The sequence below is a fragment of the Artemia sp. Qi Xiang Cuo genome, chromosome 6, assembly GCF_049724085.1.
Source record: "Artemia sp. Qi Xiang Cuo chromosome 6, ASM4972408v1, whole genome shotgun sequence".
Lineage (NCBI taxonomy): Eukaryota > Metazoa > Arthropoda > Branchiopoda > Anostraca > Artemiidae > Artemia > Artemia sp. Qi Xiang Cuo.
Window position 1 is genome coordinate 77,455 of NC_142799.1, and position 22,753 is coordinate 100,207.

Consider the following 22,753-nt stretch of genomic DNA (forward strand, 5'->3'; position numbering starts at 1 on the left):
CTTTTTTGGTACTAGATGGGTCGTTTAAAAGCATAAATTTTGGTGGCCTTTCATCTTCATCATCAGTAATGCGTGTCTTAACCGTCTTAACTTTTTCCCAAATTATAGACACAGTGAGCTGGATCCCTTTTAGACACAGAAAACCCATCCTTTTTGAGGAAGTTCTTCTTTTCTTTGGTCCTAGATAGGTCTTTTAAAAGCATAAATATTGGTGGCCTGTTATCTTCCTCATCAGTAATACGCGTCCTAACCATCTTAACTTTTTCCCTAATTATGGACACAGAAAGCTAGATCCCTTTAGACACAGAAAGCCCATCCTTTTTGAGGAAGTTCTGCTTTTTCTCTGGTCCTAGATGGGTCATTTAAAAGCATAAATTTTGGTGGCCTGTTATCTTCATCATCACTAATATGTGTCCTAACCATCTTAACTTTTTCCCTAATTATGGATTTAGAAAGATGGATCGAATCAAATTTGTCTTACAACGAAAAGCGGTAACACTTACTTATTTTAACAGTCTAAGGTACCTTATAGGTAAATTAGTTTTAAAACATTTTTTCCACAAAAGAAGTTTTTCAAAGGAAAGAAACGAGCTAAATTAAACCAAAGACGAGTATAAATGAAGTTAAATAATAATTCAAGCGTAGAAACAGTAATCATGATAAGGAAATAAATGAAACCAAAGGAAACAGAAATTTCAATAAGTAACCAAGTTAAACTCAAAACGAGCAGAAACTACTACGAAGAAGAGTATGGCTAATACTCCATGTGCCTTCGAAAGATCAGAACATAAAATGTACTTTACTGAAAGCAATCTTTATTTCGATCTGTGGGTTTTAATTTCTCATAACATCAATAAAAAAAAATCAACCCCATAACCAAGATTACTGAGGAAAAGCAGATGAATCTGGATTGACCGTTCAGTATATATAGCCCACTTCTATTCATTCCAGAAAGTCTAAATAATTTTGTATTTATTTACGTTGGAAAAAGTTTAAATTACTTTGTTGTAATCACCCCTTGGAAAAAGAAAAAAACGAAAACCAAGAAACACGGATCCGTTCTCAAGCTAAAGGATTTTGATGAATAACTTAAAATTAATACTGCTACTACTACTACTACTACTACTACTAACAACTCACCGCAGCACCAAGCCACCTGAGGCGGCCAACACAGCTACGCACCCTCCTTCTCCGCCCCAATCCATTCAAAGCCTCCCTCTTTACACCCGCCCACGAAGTTCCCATTTCCTTTAAATCTTTCTTTATGACGTCCTCCCACCCCAAACGAGGACGATCTGCTTTCCGTTTAGCCCTAGACGGTTGGCCGAAAACAACAATCTTCAGCAATCTGTCATCCTTCATCCGCACAACGTGCCCTAGCCACCTCAACCTTTCTTTTATTTAGCCATAATTTATCTTTTATTTATGAATTTCATAATTAATCTTTTATTTATTTCTTGTAAAGAAAAACGTAAAGAAAATTCTTCATTTCCGAATGTTTTTTTTATCATTACCGGTCTAGTTTTTAGCTGAATGACCAGAATAAATTATTGTAAACTGCTGAAATCTTTCTCTCTCTCTCTCTCTCTCTCTCTCTCTCTCTCTCTCTCTCTCTCTCTCTCTCTCTGTCTCTCTATCTCTATCTCTCTCTCTATCTCTCTCTCTCTCTCTCTCTCTCTCTCTCTCTCTCTCTCTCTCTCTCTCTCTCTCTCTCTCTCTCTCTCTCTCTTTCTCTCTCTCTCTCTCTCCCCCCCCTCTCTCTCTCTCTTTTCCATTTTTCGTATTATTTTGTTTGATGTTTATGAGTTAGTGTTTAAATAGTAAGAGCATTTTCCCCTACTTAGAGGCGATGTTGCTAATGCGGTGATAGGTATCTGTGCATTGTATATTATATTAGTTTATTAATTTTAGTGATTTTCTTCTTTTTTCTTCTTTTTTTTACTTTTAAAAATATGTCTTATATCAAAAAGTTATAAATTATTCTTTTATTTTCTGTAGGCTAGTCGTTGAAACTTCTTATCCAAGAGAAAATGCAGTTTTTAAGTCAATTCTGTGTTTTCAGTAAAGCGCTAGTTTTCAGAATTTTACGGAGTTTGAAAAATATCACGAGTCAGTTCGTTGAGCTACTTTTTAGAAATATTTTGCCCAATCAGTGAAGCAATAATTTTTGTCTGTTTCAACATCCCTCTTTACTTTAGTGGGAAATGCCTTTTTTAGTCAATAAAAAGTAAAGAGGCACTTAAAAATTACCAGGAAGCCTTGTACTTGGGCTTGTCAATGAATCTCTATATGTACAATAATACTTATGGCATGAAACATTAAAATGGTGTTTATATATAAAGAATGGGCAAACTAAGCAAAATCTCCAAAACTGCTTGAGAGTTAATCGAAAGATGCGATTAGAAAGGCAAATATAGGCCAACAAATTATTAAAACAGGAATAGAAAGGCAAACAAAAGGAATCATCGATCACAGCATCCCAGACAATCGTTTTTCAATAGTCCACGAAAAATTGACCTGTAAATCACTCCTCCCTCTTATAGTTTTATTAGGTAAAAGCTTTCTAACACATAGGGAAGGAAGATACTTCACGGATTTAGAACAAATCCTGTAGCTGCATATTAAAGAGATTTAAATTATATTTTCTGGACTTAAGTTCTTGTGCATACCCCTTTTCTACAGCTAGCTCTAGTTGTGTCCCTGTCCGAATTAACCCAATACTAGTCAAAAACTTTCTAAAGAAGATACTTCAACCAGATTTGGACACAAGCCCTGTAGCTGTATATCACTGAAATATAAATTATAAATTATATAAATCATAATTATATAAATTAAAGTTATATATAAAACTGGAACATTAATTGTATGAAGCATAGAGGTGATTTTGCTAAAGCTTCTGCCTTTGACCTGCCAATATGTTTTTCAGCCTTTACAAAAAGTGAGGGAACAGCATTAGATTTAACTGCAGAGAGAGCCTCCTTGGGGACCCTCCACCTCCGCTATTTAGGCGCCTCACAGTTACATGTCTGACCCACGAATAAAGTGAACATATCACTCGATGCCTTTTTTATGTTCTTACCGAATAAAGTAATTACTTTTGTCACAAATTAAATTTTAAGCCCTTTTTGGATCCTTGTAAATCTTTTTCATGTATATATATGTATATATATATATATATATATATATATATATATATATATATATATATATATATATATATATATATATATATATATATATATATATATATATATATATATATATATATATATATATATATATATATATATATATATATATATATATATATATATATATATATATATATATATATATATATATATATATATATATATATATATATATATATATATATATATATATATATATATATATATATAGTTATATAAATAATATAAATTATAAAATATTTCTCTGGACTAAAATGTTTCTGTAAGAGCGCAATATCACTTAATATGTCAGGATTTTTAATCTGTTCCTGCCATATTTAATATCTCGACTCTCTTGGCGCCTTTTTAAATCCCCCAGGTCATATTTACTTCCCTTATATGTCACACCCTATCATTCCCCATATATGAAAGAACAGATTGGTCTAAATAGTCTTAATTTGGGAAAGTTCCCTTTACTGTGGACTTTGATAAATTGGTTTCTTGAAAAAAAGCACTTACTAGTCGTTGGAAAACAAATCTTTGTCATTTTTGGCACTAGGGATTCTGTTTAGAGAATATTCTTGTAAAGTAAAAGATCTTTCGGTACTTTTGACTTATAGACACCACATCCAAGATCTTATGTCGTGAACATGAGACAATAACCGGTTTTCATAGTTTTTATACCAGACAATATTAGCTTCGGCTCGGTGGGAAATTACATTGTAGTTATATTTTAATTAAATATTTAGTTGGTATTTTGCTTAGGTTAAGTTAGGTTAGTTTAGGTTACGTATTGAATATAATGCGGGCTGGGCAGCCCCCTCCCATAATCCTTTGTTGTAGTTTTCATAATTTTGTTGATAAAGCATTATATTTTCATCACATTTTGTTTTATTTCATTGGCATTAACCAAACTTCACTTCTCGACAGAACTTGAGTGTGGTGGCTTGAAGACACAAGTACCGATCTTTCCTACAGAGCCACTGATGGCAAATAGGGTGTCGATTATTTTCGACGTTTCAGTTGCCGAAGTATCGGACCCCAGGCCCCATATTGGCAAGCAGAAGTCAACCCACTGCGCTAACATAGGTTGTGTTTTTATTATTTAAAACTGGCTTTAAAGTTTTTACCTACTTAAAATTTCACATAGAAGAACAGGAGATTCAATCAAGTTTTAAAAAGACGAGTTACGCATCTCTCCAGAAACAGCAGAAGTCAAGCAATAATGTGGTAGGCTTTCAAAAGTACGCCACAGATGTAAACCAATGAAGTCAAAGCACACTTTTTACCACGGAATTTTAGGAAACTAATCTCTTTTTTTTCTTTGACTAAAGCTTTATGCTATTATTAATAGATACCCCCATTATGCATGCTTTACTAAAACATTCTAATCTTAATTAAAAGTTAAAATCAAAATAATTAAATTGTTTGCCCATTTCGTAAAAAGACATTTCAAACTCGCATTTGTAGGATAAATCATACCTCAGTGTTAATACTATTGATTTGAATCTATAATTTAAAAATTGAAATTAAACCTGTAGTTAGGCAGTCAAGCAATTTTTTTTTTTGGGGGGGGGGGGGAAAAAAAATAATCAATTTCATTTGATTATTTAAACAAGGAGTGTTCGAAAATTTTGTTAAATTCAGAAATTTTGGAGGGGGTCACACCCTGAACTCTTCTCTTTACGTACATACCTGCATTTAGTCTAAATACTGGCTAACTTGTGGAGGAAGGCTTTACATTTAAAATAATTTTTAGAGTCTTTAAGTAAGCCAAACGTTGGTAAATATACACATTTTTATACAATTTACCTAGGAAGAAATTAAATATATCACTTCAGGCCTTTTTATGATCTCTCCAAATTCAATAATTGCTTATGGGCAAATTCCACTTTAAGACCTTATAGGGCCCCAAAAGGTAACCTATTACCTCGTCTACAAATTTTAGACTACGTTGTAAAATTAAAAAACAAATATTTAAAAACAAATTATATATAAAAATTAGCTTTTAAACGAGGCCTTAAACGACTCTCTATAATGTTTTAGTACCCTGTTAACAGCAAAAAAAAAAAAAAGAAAAGAAAGGAATCAAAAAGATCATCAGTGCTTGGCTCTAAGTTTCCCGTTTATGGTTTACAAGAATGATGATTCCAATGGGGTACTTTGTGTGTTTGCTCTGACGCTTTTTTCGAGGGGTTTATTAGTTAATTAGTAGTTTATTAATTATTTCATTTATTAACTACGATCTCTACTTTGAATAAAAGTGTAATTCCTAAAATTATAAAATGATTATAGGTGTTATATTATTTACTTGAAATTTTGCACCCTAAAATTTTGGAACCCTTAGATCGATCTGCAAACATAAAGACAAACTTTACTAATTATTACACAGATATAATGAAAATATGAAAACAGGTAAATGACTTATAGCTACGTATAAACTAAGCTATAAATGATATTCTCTCAGGCATGAAATATTGAAAAAGACCTATTAAAACTTTTAAATTGTAAGAACAATTGTCTCTCTCCTCAATTGCAAAAAAAAAGCGCCGAGACAGAAAAACCACTTACGTGACCGCTGACGGTGCCTCTCTTTGTGCAAAAGAGAACCCAAAAAGCAAAAACAAAGTCACTACATTTGTTGTCATGTTGGTAAGGCCTTAACTAGTGGAACGGAGATCTTCATCTGGGATATTTTGCCAAGAGGCAATTAAGGTGCTGGAATCTTGACATGGTTCTTAAGAGATAATTTCCAAAACCAGATGCTCGCAAAGAAGAGGCGTCGGCTATACACTAGATCGTCAACATAAATACAGCTTTTATAAACAAAAACAAAGATATTCGTTCAATCTCTGGATGATCAGATAAGAAACAAAAAATGGCGCCTTAAATCTAGCCACCCTGGCTTTTTGCTTACACCACGTGCAAATATGGCAAACATATATGCGAAAAAAAAAGTAAAAACTGCATATAAATCATCTGATTTTCTCTTCGGTTATGCGTATTCCTATAATTTTGCTAAAAAGACACTGTATACATCACTTGATGCCTTTTTTGTACTCTTTCCAAATTCAATAATTGTTTCTGAGGCAGATTCCATTTTGAGCACTTAAAGTTTCAAAATATTTTTCTAAAAGCTGTCTAGTAAGAAAAAAATTCTGTTTGTAGTTGATGTAGGAATCGTAATCATTGTTTTCAATCGTCTTAATAGTAGAATGTTGTTTAGAAAGCAAATTTGCAGGAATTTTTAACATTTTTGAACTGGAATTTTTGAACTGGTGACACAGAAGAGCAAAAGTACACCATTGGAATCACAGTTGCTGAAAACCATAAATAGGAAGTTTAAAGCCAGGGACGTGATTTTCTATGGGGCAGGGGGTGGGGCAACTGTCCTATCCAGACCTCAGTTTGCGCCCCCCAGACCCCAATTTGCCCCCTCCCTTAAGCTAAAATTTAGTTTCTCCAAAAAATATTGCTAAAACTAAGATAAGCCTACATAATTTAAGCGTCCACAGAAACGGGTCAGTTTTCTTCAGTATATCTTTACATTTTTTGTTACTATATTGACAACTTGAGCTTGAAAAGTAGTTACTCTTTTCAGTTCTAATCATATGCAGCGCAATAGCGCTGCCTAAGTAAAGAACGATGTTGGCCCAATGTATTATTTTATTTTTTTCTTTAGACCAGGGCACTTCGTATAGAAGAAGTTGTCGAAGAAACTTTGAAAAGGGCTCATTCGATTGGAAATTGGAATGGCTAGTGACCTTTTTCATAGTCGAAAGTGATTGGAAGGCAACCAACGCCCCTTCCACTCTCACCATTTCCCCGAACACCATTTCCCCCAATCAAAATGTTGAGATAGCCATTTTGTTCAAAGTAGTTAATTTCCAGACAGAAATTATGTTTGTAGGAGGACACTCCCCCCACAGCCCTCAGTGCAAGGGTAGTAAAGTTAGGCCCTGGGGGAATATAAGGTTTTTATAGAAAGCTTTGTCGTAGAAACTTCAAAAAGGGCTCATTCGATTGGAAATTCAAAGGGCTAGTGCCCTTTTTAATAGTCGAAAGTGACTGGAGGTCAACTAACCCCCCTCTTACGCCCACCTTTTCCCCAAACAGATCCAATCAAAATTTTAAGATAGCCATTTTGTTCAACGTAGTTGAAAGTTTTGGAAATTAGATCTTTGAGGATGACAAGCCCCTCACAGCACTCAGGGCAAGGGTTGTAAGTTATGCCCTGGGGGCATATAAGGTTTTTATAGAAAGCGTTGTCGTAGAACCTTCAAAAAGGCCTCATTCGATTGGAAATTGAAATGGATAGCGCGCTTTTTAATAGTCGAAAGTGATTGTAAGGCAACTAACACCCCTTCCACGCCCGCCATTTCACCTAACACACCCAATCATAATTATGAGATGGCCATTTCGTTCAACGCAGTTGAAATTTCTGGAAACTATATCTTTGAGCAGGACACTCCCCCCACAGTCTTCAGGGCAAGCGTTATAAATCATACCCTGGGTGGCATATAAGGTTTTCATTGAAAGCTTTGTCGCAGAAACTTGAAAAAGGGCTCATTCGATTGGAAATTCAAAGGGCTAGTGTCCTTTTTAGTAGTCGAAAGTGACTGGAGGGCAACTAACCCCCCTCTCACGCCCACCTTTTCCCCAAACATATCGAATCAAAATTTTTGGATAGCCATTTTGGTCAACGTAGTTGAAAGTTTTGGAAATTAGGTCTTTAAGGATGACCCCCCCCCACAGTCCTCAGGGCGTGGGTTGTAAGTTATGCCCTGGGGGCATATAAGGTTCTTATAGAAATTTTTGTCGTAGAAACTTCATAAAGGGCTCATTCAATTAGAAATTGAAATGGTTAGTGCCCTTTTTAATAGCCGAAAATGATTGGAGGGCAACTAACCCCTCTCACGCCCACCATTTCCCCAAACACATACAATCAAAATTTTGATATGGTCATATGGTCAAAAAAAAACCTCAAGGCAAGGGTTGTAAGTTATGCCCTGGAGGCATATAAGGTTTTTATAGATAGTGTTGTCGTAGAAACTTCAAAAGCGACTCATTCGATTGGAAGTTGAAAGTGCTAGTTCCCTTTTAAATAGTCAAAAGTGAATGGAGGATAACTAGCTCCATTCTTACGCCCACCATTTCTCCAAACACCTCCAATGAAAATTTTCGGATAGCCCTTTTGTTAACCATATTTAAAAGTTCCGGAAATTAGTTCTTTGAGGATGACAATCCCCCACCCGAGCTCAGTACTTTTGACTTTATGAAATCAAGTACTTCACTGAAAAAAAATTCTTTTAAATTTTTTTCACTTTTCTAACTTTAAGAAATTAAAAATCAAATAAGATTTTAAGGAATAAATATCAGCATATGTGTATCAAACAGACAATGCATATTTTTTTCAGAAAATTCATTTGAATTTGTTCAGCAAAGTACAAATTATATTTTGGCATTTAGAAAGCTTGGGGTTTAGACCCCTACTCATATCAATTTCTACTCGTTTTGAGTTTAACTCTTATTTATTTTAAATTCTGTTTGTTTTGGGTTTTAATTATTTATTTGTAATGATTAGTGGTAGCTCTATCATTGGTAGACTGTTTTAGTTTTTTTTTTTTTTTGGTCCTTTCAGTCTACTCCAGTTTTTTACTTTTTTTAAAAAACTTTTTTTGTTTAAAAAGTTTTTAATTTGCTAGCAACATTCTCTGTAATTCTTTGTCCGCAAGGACAGGGTTCAAGTCCTTATATCGCTGGTTATTTGGTTTGGAAGGGCGTCAGTGGCGTGATTCTGTAAGCTCAGCCAGAGTCGACCCAACTCTAAATGGACCTGGGAAAATCTGGGTAAGGTAAACAGGAAGGGTGTGCAAAAACACATGATGACTGTCCCCAAGCTCCCTATCGCACTTTTTGGCTGACGAGCCATGAAACAGAGGTCAGTAACGTTAGTAGGGACTATAAAGTCCAATGCTGTATTTTTATTTTAGATGTACCTATATCATACTTATCAGCTAATTTACAAAAGGTTTCTCCTTTCTTTAATGAATCAACAATACTTATTTTTCTTATGTTTCAACATTTTTAAGCACAAAAGTGATACGACACAGTGAACTTATAATTTACAATTGTACAAAACAGTAACGGAAAATATGGGGCTGAAATCGTGTAGTGAGGTAACCAAACTGGTAACCAAACTAATACAGCAACGAAAATATGTAGAGCTAGAGCACATAGCGACGGAGTGTAGGTGAGTAATAACAGTTCAGTCCGGAGTTGCCCGATTGGGTGCATTTACGCCATTTTGGCGCTTTTTTAGAAGTGGTTGCCCATAGGATTTATCAAATTGGCACATTTTTTGGGAGGGGGGTGAATCGTTCTTACGGCGCATTTTCCCTAGAAAAATGGGGGTTTCGACACATTTTCACTTTTATGACGCCAAACATCTGAGAAGAGTGGTTCAGACATGTCCAAATTGCCCATGTATTCACACATTCGACTTGAGAATTTGGTTATTTAATTGGGGCTGGTAGTCCGGGTTATCACAAATCCGGATAATTGAGGGCATTTTGTCAAAAAGCATAGTTTATTTTAATGCTGTCAAGATACTTTTTTTAAGCTTGATTTGCATATTACATTTAAATTTTAATAAGATTTATTTATTCATTTATATTTGTACCTCTTGTATGGTCGTTTGCTATGGTTGTGCATTTAATGTCTGTTCGTTTTGGCCTTCATGTATTCTTGAATAGTAATTTCTGATCGTTTTGAGTTGGAACTATTATAGAAATTTAGGTCTGCTGATCTCATGTCTAATATGGCCTTTACTTTTCTTTGAAAAACTTCTTTTTCGGAAGTTTTTTTTTTTAATTAATAAAACAAAAGAGGCATGAATGATCCAGAGGCAAAAATATAATTTTCTTGGGTTTTTAAAAGTAGATGGGGCTAAAAATCTTCCTTCGCGGATTTCAAGAACAGTGATTTCAATAATGCACTTCTTATTTCGATCTGCTACTATCATTTTCGAGGAATTTGAAGCTTTTTTCGAAATCCCCATAAGTTTCTTTTCATATTATACTTTTACTGTTTAAGTAAACCGAAATCATACTTACCATCAGGGGTGGCCCGAGGGGGAGGGGCGGGGAAGGGCGCGCCACCCCTCCAATTTCTTGGTATTCAGTAAAATTTTCGCCGAAGGTGAAATTTACAGCAGAAATTTGCAAAATGGGCCGAAATTTGGCAAAAATCTTGACTTCTGCAGAAAATTCGGCATAAATCAGGTAGCAATTCGGTAAAAGTTAAAAAGATAACCCCCCCCCCCCTAATAAAATAAGCCTCAAGACTCCCCTGCTTACCATTCCTGAATCAGCTTTCAAACACAATTTATTCTCACCAGACCTTTTTTTAAACATGTCTTCAGTTTTGATTCTATGGATTTGTCTCTAATTGGCTGCAGGCATTGCTGCAACTGTGATGACTAGACAAACAGGCTGCTTCGCGAGCTTTTTGATGGCACTCGCTTCGCTTGGATATGCTGGTAAAGAGCTCGGGCCTTCAGTCAACAGACAGCATGCCCAAAGGAAAAAGCTGAGCCCCCCCCCCTCTTTCTCTCTCTCTCTCTCTCTCTCTCTCTCTCTCTCTCTCTCTCTCTCTCTCTCTCTCTCTCTCTCTCTCTCTCTCTCTCTCTCTCTCTCTCTCTCTCTCTCTCTCTCTCTCTCTCTCTCTCTCTCTCTCTCTCTCTCTCTCTCTCTCTCTCTCTCTCTCTCTCTCTCTCTCTCTCTCTCTCTCTCTCTCTCTCTCTCTCTCTCTCTCTCTCTCTCTCTCTCTCTCTCTCTCTCTCTCTCTCTCTCTCTCTCTCTCTCTCTCTCTCTCTCTCTCTCTCTCTCTCTCTCTCTCTCTCTCTCTCTCTCTCTCTCTCTCTCTCTCTCTCTCTCTCTCTCTCTCTCTCTCTCTCTCTCTCTCTCTCACCAAAAAAGTTGAGAAGGGTTAAAGGTAATCAGTAATGACCTAATCAGTCACCGAACTTTAAAGTAGGGACTTTAAAGTTCAAGTGCCGTATTCTTTACCTTACCTTCTTTTCGTTTGACCTTTTGACCTAGTAAATTTCGCCAAACATAACCAAAATTCTACCAACAAATTTCCCAGACTAGTGGCTTTCAACTGGTGTTCAATTTGTTTTTTCTATCTACCATAATTTTAGCTGCACAAAAATGTATTATTTCAATTGCGTTTTTCTCAAAATTCAGAAAAACATCAACTAGCAAAATGTATGACTTAGCCCTTTAGAATGAAAGAACATTGTAATAAATTGTAATTAAAACTCAAAACGCCCTTGTTCGATGTTGGACTCTCCAAATCTTTTTTCCTTTTTTGTTCATAACAGAGCTGAGCTGTGAATGTTGTTTGTGTTAGAGAGGGCATGCTTGTAGTAGCTTATAGTTCCTAAATTTTAGAAAGCTAAATATCTGATTCTCACTTTTTTCAGACGGTGGAAAAAAAAATTTACACTGATTCTTAATATGCATGTTCTATTGAAATTAAGAATACTACTCAAAATAAATTACATAAGAAATGTATGACAAAGTATCTGAATAGAAGTTTTTCAGTGAAAAATTACGATTTCCGAATCAATGCAAAAATACTTTCTACTAAACCTATAAGACTCTCACTGTTCTGCACATTATTTATTCAGGATCTAAGGAAAATAAGATGGATTTTAAGAATAGTTTTTTTTTTAGACATCAAGTTCAGCGACATAACAGGTTAAAGAAGATTTTTTTTATTACTGCCGAGTAGGGACTTCGGAGTAACCGAGTTTTCTTCTTTTTTTTTCTTTTTTTTCTTTCATTTTTTTTTTTTTTTAACAAAGAAAATTTAACGAAAAAATAGAACAAGAAAATTAAAACGAAAAACGAGACACATAGACTGACGAGGTAAAGTTTGCCAAAAAATTTTTTTGTTACTGAATAACGAAAAAACATGTTAAAAGTGTAACTAAAAAATAATTCCATGCTTATTAAACTGTCTCAGCATATATTTATACAGTCGTTCCCATTTCAAATGAGGGTTGTGGAGCCGAACTCTTGGTCTAGCCACCACCTTCTAATGCCGGGTTAAAATTTTAAATTTTAAAACTATAAGTTTTGTAATCACTTGGTGGTATGAATTTTAATCAACCTGCCACGGCTAGCTTAAAAAAGAAAGTATATTTTGAACATAGTAAAGATAAACCAAAAATGTCTCTTTTCGTTTTTTTCGAAGTCAATGTTTTATAGTACCAAGGACAGTGAAATTGAAGTCGGATTATTTGGACTGGCTTACCTGAAAACTTACACAACTGTATACATCTTAATTTTTTTAACCCAGGAATTCAATTTTTAATGAAAATGTCCTCCATATATAGTTATGCATACTTTGGTGGTAGATGATCCCAAATTAAAAAGGAAAAAAGAAACGTGAAGTCCTCGGCGTTTGTTCATAGAACCACCTGACAATGTGTCTTGTACCTAATTACAACTCATCAAAATAAGCCTCGGATCAAACTGACGTCCCAACGACAACCTCTGGCATGCCCACAGACAATCAAAACAGACGTGTTTACGGAAGCTGACTTCAATATACGAGGTGTCAGAATTAAAATGGACCAGTTCCTATATTGGGTGAACTCGGTCAAACTATCTATTATATACATTACTGAGACTAATCTTAACCACTAGATACAGATCGGTGAGGCCACCATACAGGCGTACACGCTCCTCATGCGAGACCGAGTGCTCACACACGGTGTGAAATATAGAGGAGGAGGTGTTTCCATTCACACACTGAGCCATATACCAGAATCAGTTCTGAATCTCCCAAACTCAGCAGAAAAAGAAGCTCTGTAGGCTAGGGCAACCCTTCCGAGTCTGTGATCATTGAGACTGTATATAACCCTCAAACCCGAGAGATTCCTAGCCACCTTGAAACCTCTCTTGATTACATTCGATGTAAATATATTAAGTCTGCCCTCATCCCTCATGGAGACTTCAATGTTTGGCATAACGTATGGCTTCGTACCAAAAATACTGATAAAGACCTATATGATTTTTCTATTTCGTATGGGCTCGAACATGTTGTTGAATTTGACACCTCCTTAGGTCCAAACGGATCAACTCGTCTTGGCCTCTTCCTTAAGGATCATCTAGACTCCCTTCAAGTTGCCGCACATGCCTTAAAAAGTGACAACTTTACCGTCATTGCGCGTTGAAGTCTTCGTATTCCTCTCCCAATAAAGCACAAGCAATAAACTGAACAATACAAAAGAAGAGAAACGCACCTAAGAAACGCACTTTGAAGGCGTGGTTGTCTTTGGGAATTAATAGATTGTTGATGTTTGGATTACAGATGAAAAGTTGTTATGGACGAAAACGAATTACCAGAAAGCGAGCTATTTGACAATCTTCTGAGTTCAAAAGGAAATTGGTGTCTCCGCAAACGAAACGGGAAGACGCCATAAGAAAGGATTAGAGAAAAATTGACCTTCGCGCGAGGGAGCAAAGAATGAAGCCTTTTACAGAATGGGACAGAGGAGAAGTGTTTACTGTCATGTTGGTCTCAGAGGGCATGGTGTTGCAATAAGTATGTGTTAGTAACAGTAATAGAGCCTGAAACTGGATAATGGAAGGCTTATTTTACTAGAAAACAATTATTCTAATTTATTCCTCATAATTCTTGATAAGTGTGTTTTTCTCATGGTGTGATATTGGTTGAAGAACAGTTGGATCTAGTAGCAATAGTGTATTCTAATTATTCCATATTAAATTTGTAGTAGTAAAGCGAAAAATTTTTTGCTTTAGATAAACAATAACTAATTTGATAAAAAAGTGACAAAATAAATGAATTAACCTTCACTGGAATGACTCACTAAAAAAAATCGACATCCAGCGAACGATCTATCTCAATCTTAAACTGCTTTGAATCATGAGCCTGACTAGTTAAAAGTGAAAGCTTTTGAGCATCTTCGAGCCAAGACTGGTTTCTATGCTAAAATGATTTTCTGAGTCGCTTTGCACTCTGGGAGCATACACTATTTAAATTTTCAGAAGTCATAGAATGGATTAAAAACAAATGGAAACCAATGGCAGCTGGACTTTTGATGATTTAAGATGAAAGTTAGGGGTTGGCGCATATGACAGAAGAGCTTCCGGTGACTCTAAGAAAAAAGTAAAAAAATCAGTATGTAGAGGTAAGCTTTATCAAACTTGTCACACCATCAACGAATTAATGGTAATCTTGAGGGAGTCTACGCAAATAGTGCACTGCGTTGCACTTAGTTTTGTTAATGAACATAGAGTCCGCTGTACACCACCAAGTTCTCTTGAAGTAAATAATTTTAGAGACCACACTGCCTTTCCGTGACGATAAATAAAATTTCAAGTAGGGATGAAATCCTTTGAATAGGAAGTGCTTCACAAACAGTGATAGAAAAATTCACAAAAAATATGAAAAATTTTAGCCACATATACAGTAACTGTCATCAGTAGTAAAGATAAACTAAAACAATTTAAAACAATAATTTATTTATGAAATCAAATATAATTACATATTGAGACTATTACAGCATAAAGATTCTGTTTCTTCGGCTTTAAAGCAAGATTCTAAGTCTGAAGATTTTACTTCAGCCCTTTCAGAACATATTTTCAGTTTTCAAGCCCATTTTATTTTGTTCGATAATTTCGCTTTGATTTCTAGGGACCGGGATTTAAAGCAAAATTTTCGTGAAACTCTTGAAATAAAAGAAAAATCTTATTCAAGAATATAGCTTTGAATCGTCACACAGGTGAATTTGGGCTGAACTCTATCTTCGATAATTTATTAAAATCTGACAGAGTAAAGTTCAATTCACTCAATATAGTTGACCTCTGTCCAAGTGTTATATCACTGAACGCTAATGAACCGAATCCAAGAAGGTCAAAGAGGCTAGCTTCCGCCTTTGATTTGAAAATAATTAGAGAATTAACCAATATATAGTTTTATTTGATTTCGTATATAAACTATTGATTTAAATTGTTTTAGTTTAGTTGTACTACTGATGACGGTCACTGCATATATGACCGAAAATGTGACCGAAAAATATTTTTTGTGAATTTCTATCACTTTTTGTGAAACACTGTCTATTAAAAGGATTTTATTCCTATTTGAACTTTTATTTATCCCCTTGAAGTAAAGAAATCTCATGTTCATCATGACTGACCTGTAAACTTTCATATCATCTGCGAACATATCTAAGGTCGAATTCCCAACAACACGCGTCAAATCATTGATAAAAAGGCGGAAGAGTACCGGCCTAGGACAACTGCCTTGCGGGACTCCACTTATGACATACATAGGTGATGACAAAGCATCATGTACCGCAACCTTTTGGGTTCTATTTGTAAGGTAATCCGTTATCCATACTTCCGTTCAAGGGCCGATACTATATAGTTGACATTTCTTTATAAAAAGTGGGATGGAAACTTTGTCAAATGCCTTGGAAAAGTCAATATAAATACAATCAAACAAATTATCAATATCCGTCATCAATTGAAAATCATTAATCACCACCAGAAGTTGTGTGTTATAAGAACACCGGTTATGGAACCCATGCTGAGCTTGAGCTGAATGCCATAAGATATTTTCCATAAATTGTGCCTGGATTCTGCTCACCAGAACTTTCTCTATTATACGGGAAAAGATAAATGTGTCTGTAACTTTTAAAATGGGACTTTGAACCATTCTTGTGCAACGGCCTAATGATTGATTTTATCCAAGCTGAAGGACATCCACCACAAGAGAGACAAAGATTAAAGAGATATGTGAGTGGTCCAGCAGGCACTGATGCAAGTTCACGTAACATCATATTTGAAAATGTATCAATACACGGCGCCTTTCCAGGATCTCGATTTCGGAGTGTTTGATAAACCTGCTGGACCGGAAAATCTGAATCATAAAATTCTTTTGTTAAATATGGAGGGGTAAATTGAGCATGTGTTTCTGGGTGTGTTTGTGCGAAAACTGAGCCAAATATCTTGTTGAAAAGTTCTGATTTTACATAATTACTATCTATATGTGAAAAAGTTTCAGAATCTATAAGGGAAGTGGATGATGGGGATTGTGAAACTTGATTCCTTCTTGCATACTTCCAAAATCTTTTTGGGGAACTTTGGACTGATGCAATAACAATCGACTCAACCTCTTGTCGATTTAGAAGAAGGAACTTAGTTGCTCTATTTCTAGCTCTTTTATATTTTTACAATGAATCAAGGGTTTTAAATTTTACGTGCTCACGACACCTATTACCTTTTTCTTTTAGCGTTTGTACAGTATACCAAGGAAGAATATGTCTATTTTGGTAAAACGGTCTGTTAGTAGAAATTGGTACATATCGATCTTTATCTTCTTTAAGAACCTGTGTAATAAAATCAAAAGGACACATCAGCGGTAGCATTACATTGCTGTAGCTCCTCTCGGATAGATTGAGACTAAATATAATCAGAAAATGCAATGTAATTCGCTCCATCATAATCATATTTGGGAGAACCATTTGGAATATCAGTAAAACCCGAAAAACAATTTTGTGATATCACCCATACCAAAGGATCGCTTTTTCCTAGTGGTGTTAAAAACCCAACACTAGCAATATTATAAGGTGATATCGTTATTACAAGGTCTAAGACTGAAGGGGTCGAATTAGCGCGCAAACGAGTAGGGTTTTGAATGTCCTAATGCAAGTAAAGCTCTTGTAAAGTTTGTTGGAATTGATTTTCAAACGACTCATCAGAAAGTTGCGTTGTACTTGAGGTCCAATCAATTTAGGGTAGGTTAAAGTCACCGACTACTAGAAAATTAGAACTAAGTAAAGGAACAGAGGACAAATATTCAATATCTTTTTATTATTAAATGTAGACAATTCACTTATCATCGGATTCTGCGTACCATTCTTATGATACAAGGAATTCCGTGGACCTAGTACACGAGAGACGACACACTGCTAAATCTAGTTTTGTATTTAGGCACGTGGGTGTTTCGGTTTGGAATAGTATCCCGGAAAGCACTAGGATGGCTCAGACTGTATCCTCTTTTAAAATAAGATAAAGAATTTCTTGATGAGTAAGGATGGGCGAGGGGGGTTCTCTTCTGTAGGCATTGGTTCGCGGTTCCCACGAGGTTTATTTTTATTAATTTATAAAATTGCATTTTTTCTTCTTTTTTTCAACTTTATGTGGAGTAAATGAGAAAAATATTGAGTCCTGCCAAAAACAAAGCTGTATAGATTTTCACGTGGTACGTCTCTCTTGTATGATTTTTTTGTAAATATTGGTCTTTAATAAAAATGAATTTCTTTCGCTAACATTAGGACCAGGATAAATGGCAACAACTCTAAAGGCCCATGTGGACCCAGGTAACTTCACATCAACAACTAAACATTCACTTACACTTGAAGAGATTGGGTCATTAACTTCCATATACTTCAATGAGGTATAAACATAAAAGAAAATTCTACGCTTAAAATTATTGTTTACAATGAGATTATAATCACACACTTGCTGGAAATACACATCTGGTTGCTGATAGTTTTTGGGTAGTGAGTCCGTAACAACGATGACGGGGCGTTTGGGGGCTGATATTAGGGCTTGAAATTCATCAGTTTCTGAAGATAAATAGTCTGCGTTTGAATATAGGACAAATAAATCACTCCCTTTATCTGTACTATGTAGAGGTAGGGGACAGGTGTTTAAAGCTCCATTCTATTGACTGGGGCAATGGCTCCCCCTTTTAGCTCGATTTTTGTCACTATACGACCATTTTTTATTCCTAAATTGTGCTTAACAGCAGCAGACTTTTTCTTGATTTCTTCTATTAGTTCTTTTCACCATACCGAATGATTGATGGTTTAATTCCGACGATGAAATTATACTGACCGTCTTTCAAACCACAATTCTGCCAAATTCCCAGGTATAGTATGGCTTTTTTGCTAGTCTAAATATTTCGTCAGATTGAAATCCTTGGCAATCGCCATTCTGATTTATTGGCACTGTTTACTTACTTATTGACCACGAGCCGAAACTGCCTAGTGTTGCTCAGGTATTACATTGTAATACTTTAGTATTACATCCCTGATTTTTTTTAGTAGTTCTTGATGACGCGTCGCCATCCAAATTTCTTCTCCCTCTCATCCCCTCTTGACCGTCTATTGTAACTTACCACCATTTCCCACCCTAATGGTGGCGCACTTTTCTGCCGTAAAGGCAAAATAGTAAAAAAAAAAAAAAAAAAAAAACGATTTCAACCCACAGTACACCTGAAAGCTTCTAGGTTGTGGAATCTCGCAATTCGATAGTTTAAGCCTAAGCAATTAAAATTTTGGCACTCAACCAAGAAAAGTTATATAATTGACCACACGTCTCCTATGCTATGTCTGTGGTTTTCTTTGACCTGTTTGACACTCTAAGGCGTATATCTATTACCTTTCCAAGTTCAAAAGAGCTCCTAGCTACTTCTGATAACGAGCTTAGACATATTTTTCTAAGCAACACCCTTGTCAATGGGTCTTAGTAATTTCAAGGTCATCACTAAGGGGCGCTAATTGGAAGCTTTTGAAGTAAAAAAAAATATAAAAAAAACTGCCGCCCACTTTTGGTTTTGAAAAATTTGTTATCCTTAAAAAATCTTGTATCCTCATTACGTAGTCTCCGGTCTTCTTTTTAGGTATCATTATAGATACAAACGTCCCCATTTTTTATGCAAGACTGTGTTAGAATCTCTATTTTTGATTTAAATGAACTAACTGAGAACAGTAATGGGTCTGATCAATTGGATGAGCTGGAAGATTCGAGTTGGGGTAGGTGCTTGACAGCCTTTACAAATTGATCACTCTTCCAATATCAATTTGAAACTTGTTTTTCAGAAAATTTTGTAAGAAATATAAGTCATTGGTTTAGGGTGGGACACCATATACAACTAAATTCATACGTCGTTTCTGTCTCTAATTAAATAAAAAAAACAAGTCTTTTAAACTGAAAGTAAGGAGCGACATTAAAACTTAAAACGAACAGAAATTATTCCGTATATGAAAGGGACTGTCCCCTCCTCAACGCCTCGCTCTTTACGCTAAAGTATTGTTTAAAAAAATAAAGTTGTGAGACAGAGTCAAGCTTTAGCGTAAAGAGCGAGGCGTTGAGGAGGCGACAGTCCCTTTCATATACGGAATAATTTCTATTCGTTTTAAGTTTTAATGTCGCTCCTTACTTTCAGTTTAAAAAACTTGTTTTTTTTATTGAATTTTTGAACGTCTTTGAATAAATGAAGGTTTTTATCTTTGCTCACCGTACATGAATAATAAAGACAAAATTTTCATATTAATTTACTTATATTTAGTTAAATGGCTTTCTTGAAACTTGTTTAATTTTATTTACGAATGTTTTTATTAGTAATAAATATACGTAACTTACGAATTAACTTAGGTAAAGAACTTCTATATTCATATATTTTTAATTTGTTTATTAGGGGGTTCGCCCTCTAGTCAATACCTTGCTCTTTAAGCGAAAGTTTGAATTTTGTTCCAATTCTTTAAAAATGACCACTTAATCACAAAGGCCGTTAATTAGAATAAATAGCTCTTATGCAAGTACTAAAAAATCTTTGGCTTAAAGAGCAAGGTATTGACTACGGGGTGAACCCAATCATATATGTAATATTTTCTGTTCGTTTGAAGTTTCGATGTTGCTGCTATTGCAGTTGAAATACTTGTTTTTTTATATTAAATTTCTGATCTTTTTTTAAATAATGCTGGGAAGTTCGGCGTCCCCTTCATAGTAATGTCCCTTCCCCCATGAAAACTTCCTTCATGGAAAGATCCTCCCACATAACCCCCGACCCACCACCACCCCCCCACTATCAATAAAAATCTCCCCTGAAAACGTCTGTATACTTCCAAATAACCAATACTATCTGTTAACATTGGGTAAAATTCATAACTTTCAGTCCTCCCCCCGGGAATTTCGGGGGACTAAGTCATCCTAAAAGACATACTTATTACGTTTTCGAACATGCTGAACAAAATGGCTATCTCAAAATTTTGATCAGGTGACTTTGGGAAAAAAATTACCGTGGGAGGGGGCCTAGTTGCCCTCCATTTTTTGGTCATTTAAAAAGGACACTAAAACTTTTAATTTCCATTCCATTGAGCCCTCCCACGATATTCTAGGACAACTGGGTCGATACGATCACCCCTGGGGAAAAAAAAAATAAAATAACACGCACCCGTGATCTTTCTTCTGGCAAAAAATGCAAAATTCCATATTTTTGTAGATGGGAGCTTGAAACCTCTACAGTAAGGTTCTCTGATACGCTGAATATGATGGTGTGATTTTCATTAAGGTTCTATAACTTTTAGGGGGTCTTTCCTCCTTTTTTCGAAAATCAGCCAAATTTTCTCAGGTGCCTAACTTTTGATGGTTAGAATTAAACTGGATGAAACTTGTATCTTTGAAATAAGCATTAAAATTTAATTCTTTTGATGTATCTACTTGTATCAAAATACCGTTTTCTAGAGTTTCGGTTACCATTGAGCCGGGTCGCTCCTTACTTACAGTTCGTTACCACGAACTGTTTGATTTTCTTGTAGCACCATCTTTCGAACTTCAGTTTACAGCTTATCAACAATGGCTTGATTAACTATCTCCTGAACATTGGTAACAGACACTTTAGATGAGATGATGTTTTCTACACTTTGCACTTTAGCGTTAATACCTTCAAGAGAGGTACGCGCTTCCTTTTTAAATGCAACATACATATCTTTCATTTCATTGCAATGATTGATATAATTTATATGCAATATTATAGGATAAAAGCTGAAGCATCTCTTGAATGATAAATTATCAACATTTATAGTTTATTTTAATAATTATTTCAAGTTAGAATCCATATAGCAGGAAATAAACCTAAGCTGGGTTATGGAAATTTTGGCTGATTACGTAGGCCAGGTGACTTTGCGCTGGTAGACCTACTGATGACAGAATTTTTAATTTTTTACGCTACTAATATTACTAGCAACCTAGTCTATTCAAAGCTACCCTCTTTAAACCCTCTTAAGAAGTTCCAATTTCCTTTTGAATCCTTTCTACGATCTCTTTTCACTCCATTACGGGACCACTTATTTTTTGTTTTGCCCTTAATGGATGGCTAAAAGGACGTTCTTGGGCAATCTGTTATCTTTCACCCGCAAAACGTGTCCTAGCCATCTCAGCCTTTTTCTCATTATTAATTCTAAAAACTTTTTTCACAAAATAAGTTTTTCAAAAAAAAAGTAAAGAACTCCATTAAACCAAAAATGAACTAGATTCAAAAATGAATCTATCAAGCATACAACTACCACAAATCAATATCAATAAATAAATGAGACCTAAAACAAATAGAAATTAAAATAAATAAAACAGCATATGTATATTAAACTGACAATGCACATTTTTTTCAGCAAATTCATTTAAATTTTTCTGGCTTTTAGAAAGCATAAGTGTTTAGAACCCTACTCATATTAATTTCTGCTCGTTTTGAGTTTGACTCTGTTATTTATTTTAATTTCTGTTTGTTTTGGATTCGCATTTATTTATTGATACTGATTTGTGGTAGTTGTATGCTTGGTAGATTATTTGATTCTATTTTCGTTCATTTTTGGTTTAATGGAGTTCTTTAGTTTTTTTCAAAAACTTTGTGGAAAAAGTTTTTTTTAATTAAGTTTAAGAATAGACTGCTGAACGAATTGGAGAAAATGTCATTTTCTATAATAATAGTTGAACCGACCTATGTGGGTACAGCATCTGATTTTCATTATGCAGTGATGGCCTTGACTCTGCTATTGAACATCTATTTTTGGGTTGTGGTGCATCTATTTTTGGGTTGTGGTTGTGGTTAAGGCTTCAGATACTGACAAAGGAGCAGTGGTAATTGTCGCTCGAACTCCAATTTCATGCCACACATATTTTACTATACCTTTGTAGTTTTTCTGGTTATAATTCGTTCCTCAAAAAATTCACAACCGTTTCGTTTTTGGTAAACCAAAAAAAAGACAAAAAGTTTTTTTATGTTATTTTCATAGCTTTATTTTATGGGATAATGAACCAAAAATCCGATGATTTTATCTGATTGGCATTTCAATCGATTCACCGTCCTATTCTTTGTTTATATTTGACAGTCTTTCCTGGTGTAAGTTCTTGTCCGTCTATCAAAGAATATTCATTAGCTTGGAATTAATACAGATATGATTGTCCTGTATGTGATTATTGCCTTTATATGCTTTATGTTTTTCATCTTTAAAAATCGAATAAAAAAAAGAAATTTAACTGAAAGTAAGGAGCAACATTAAAACTTAAAACGAACTGAAATTATTCCGTATATGAAAGAGGCTGTCCCCTCCTCAACGCCTTGCTCTTTGCGCTAAAGTTTTTTATTGTTTTAAAAAATATAGTTATGAGAAAGTCAAACTTTAGCGTAAAGAGCGAGGCGTTGAGGAGGGGACAACCCCTTTCATGTACGGAATAATTTCTGTTCTCTTAAGTTTTAAT

The 22,753-nt window shown here is 35.0% G+C and overlaps 1 protein-coding gene across 1 annotated transcript in view; it reads right to left on the reverse strand.

Moving 5' to 3' along the window:
- The window catches only part of LOC148950767 (uncharacterized), a 38,037-nt gene extending 32,143 nt beyond the window's left edge, over nt 1-5,894 (reverse strand). Inside the window, exon 1 of the mRNA XM_089090384.1 lies at nt 5,742-5,894. Coding sequence (XP_088946510.1) covers nt 5,742-5,818 — 77 coding nt within the window. The 5' untranslated portion in view covers nt 5,819-5,894. The remainder of the gene's footprint in view (nt 1-5,741) is intronic.
- Between the last annotated feature and the right edge of the window lie 16,859 nt (nt 5,895-22,753).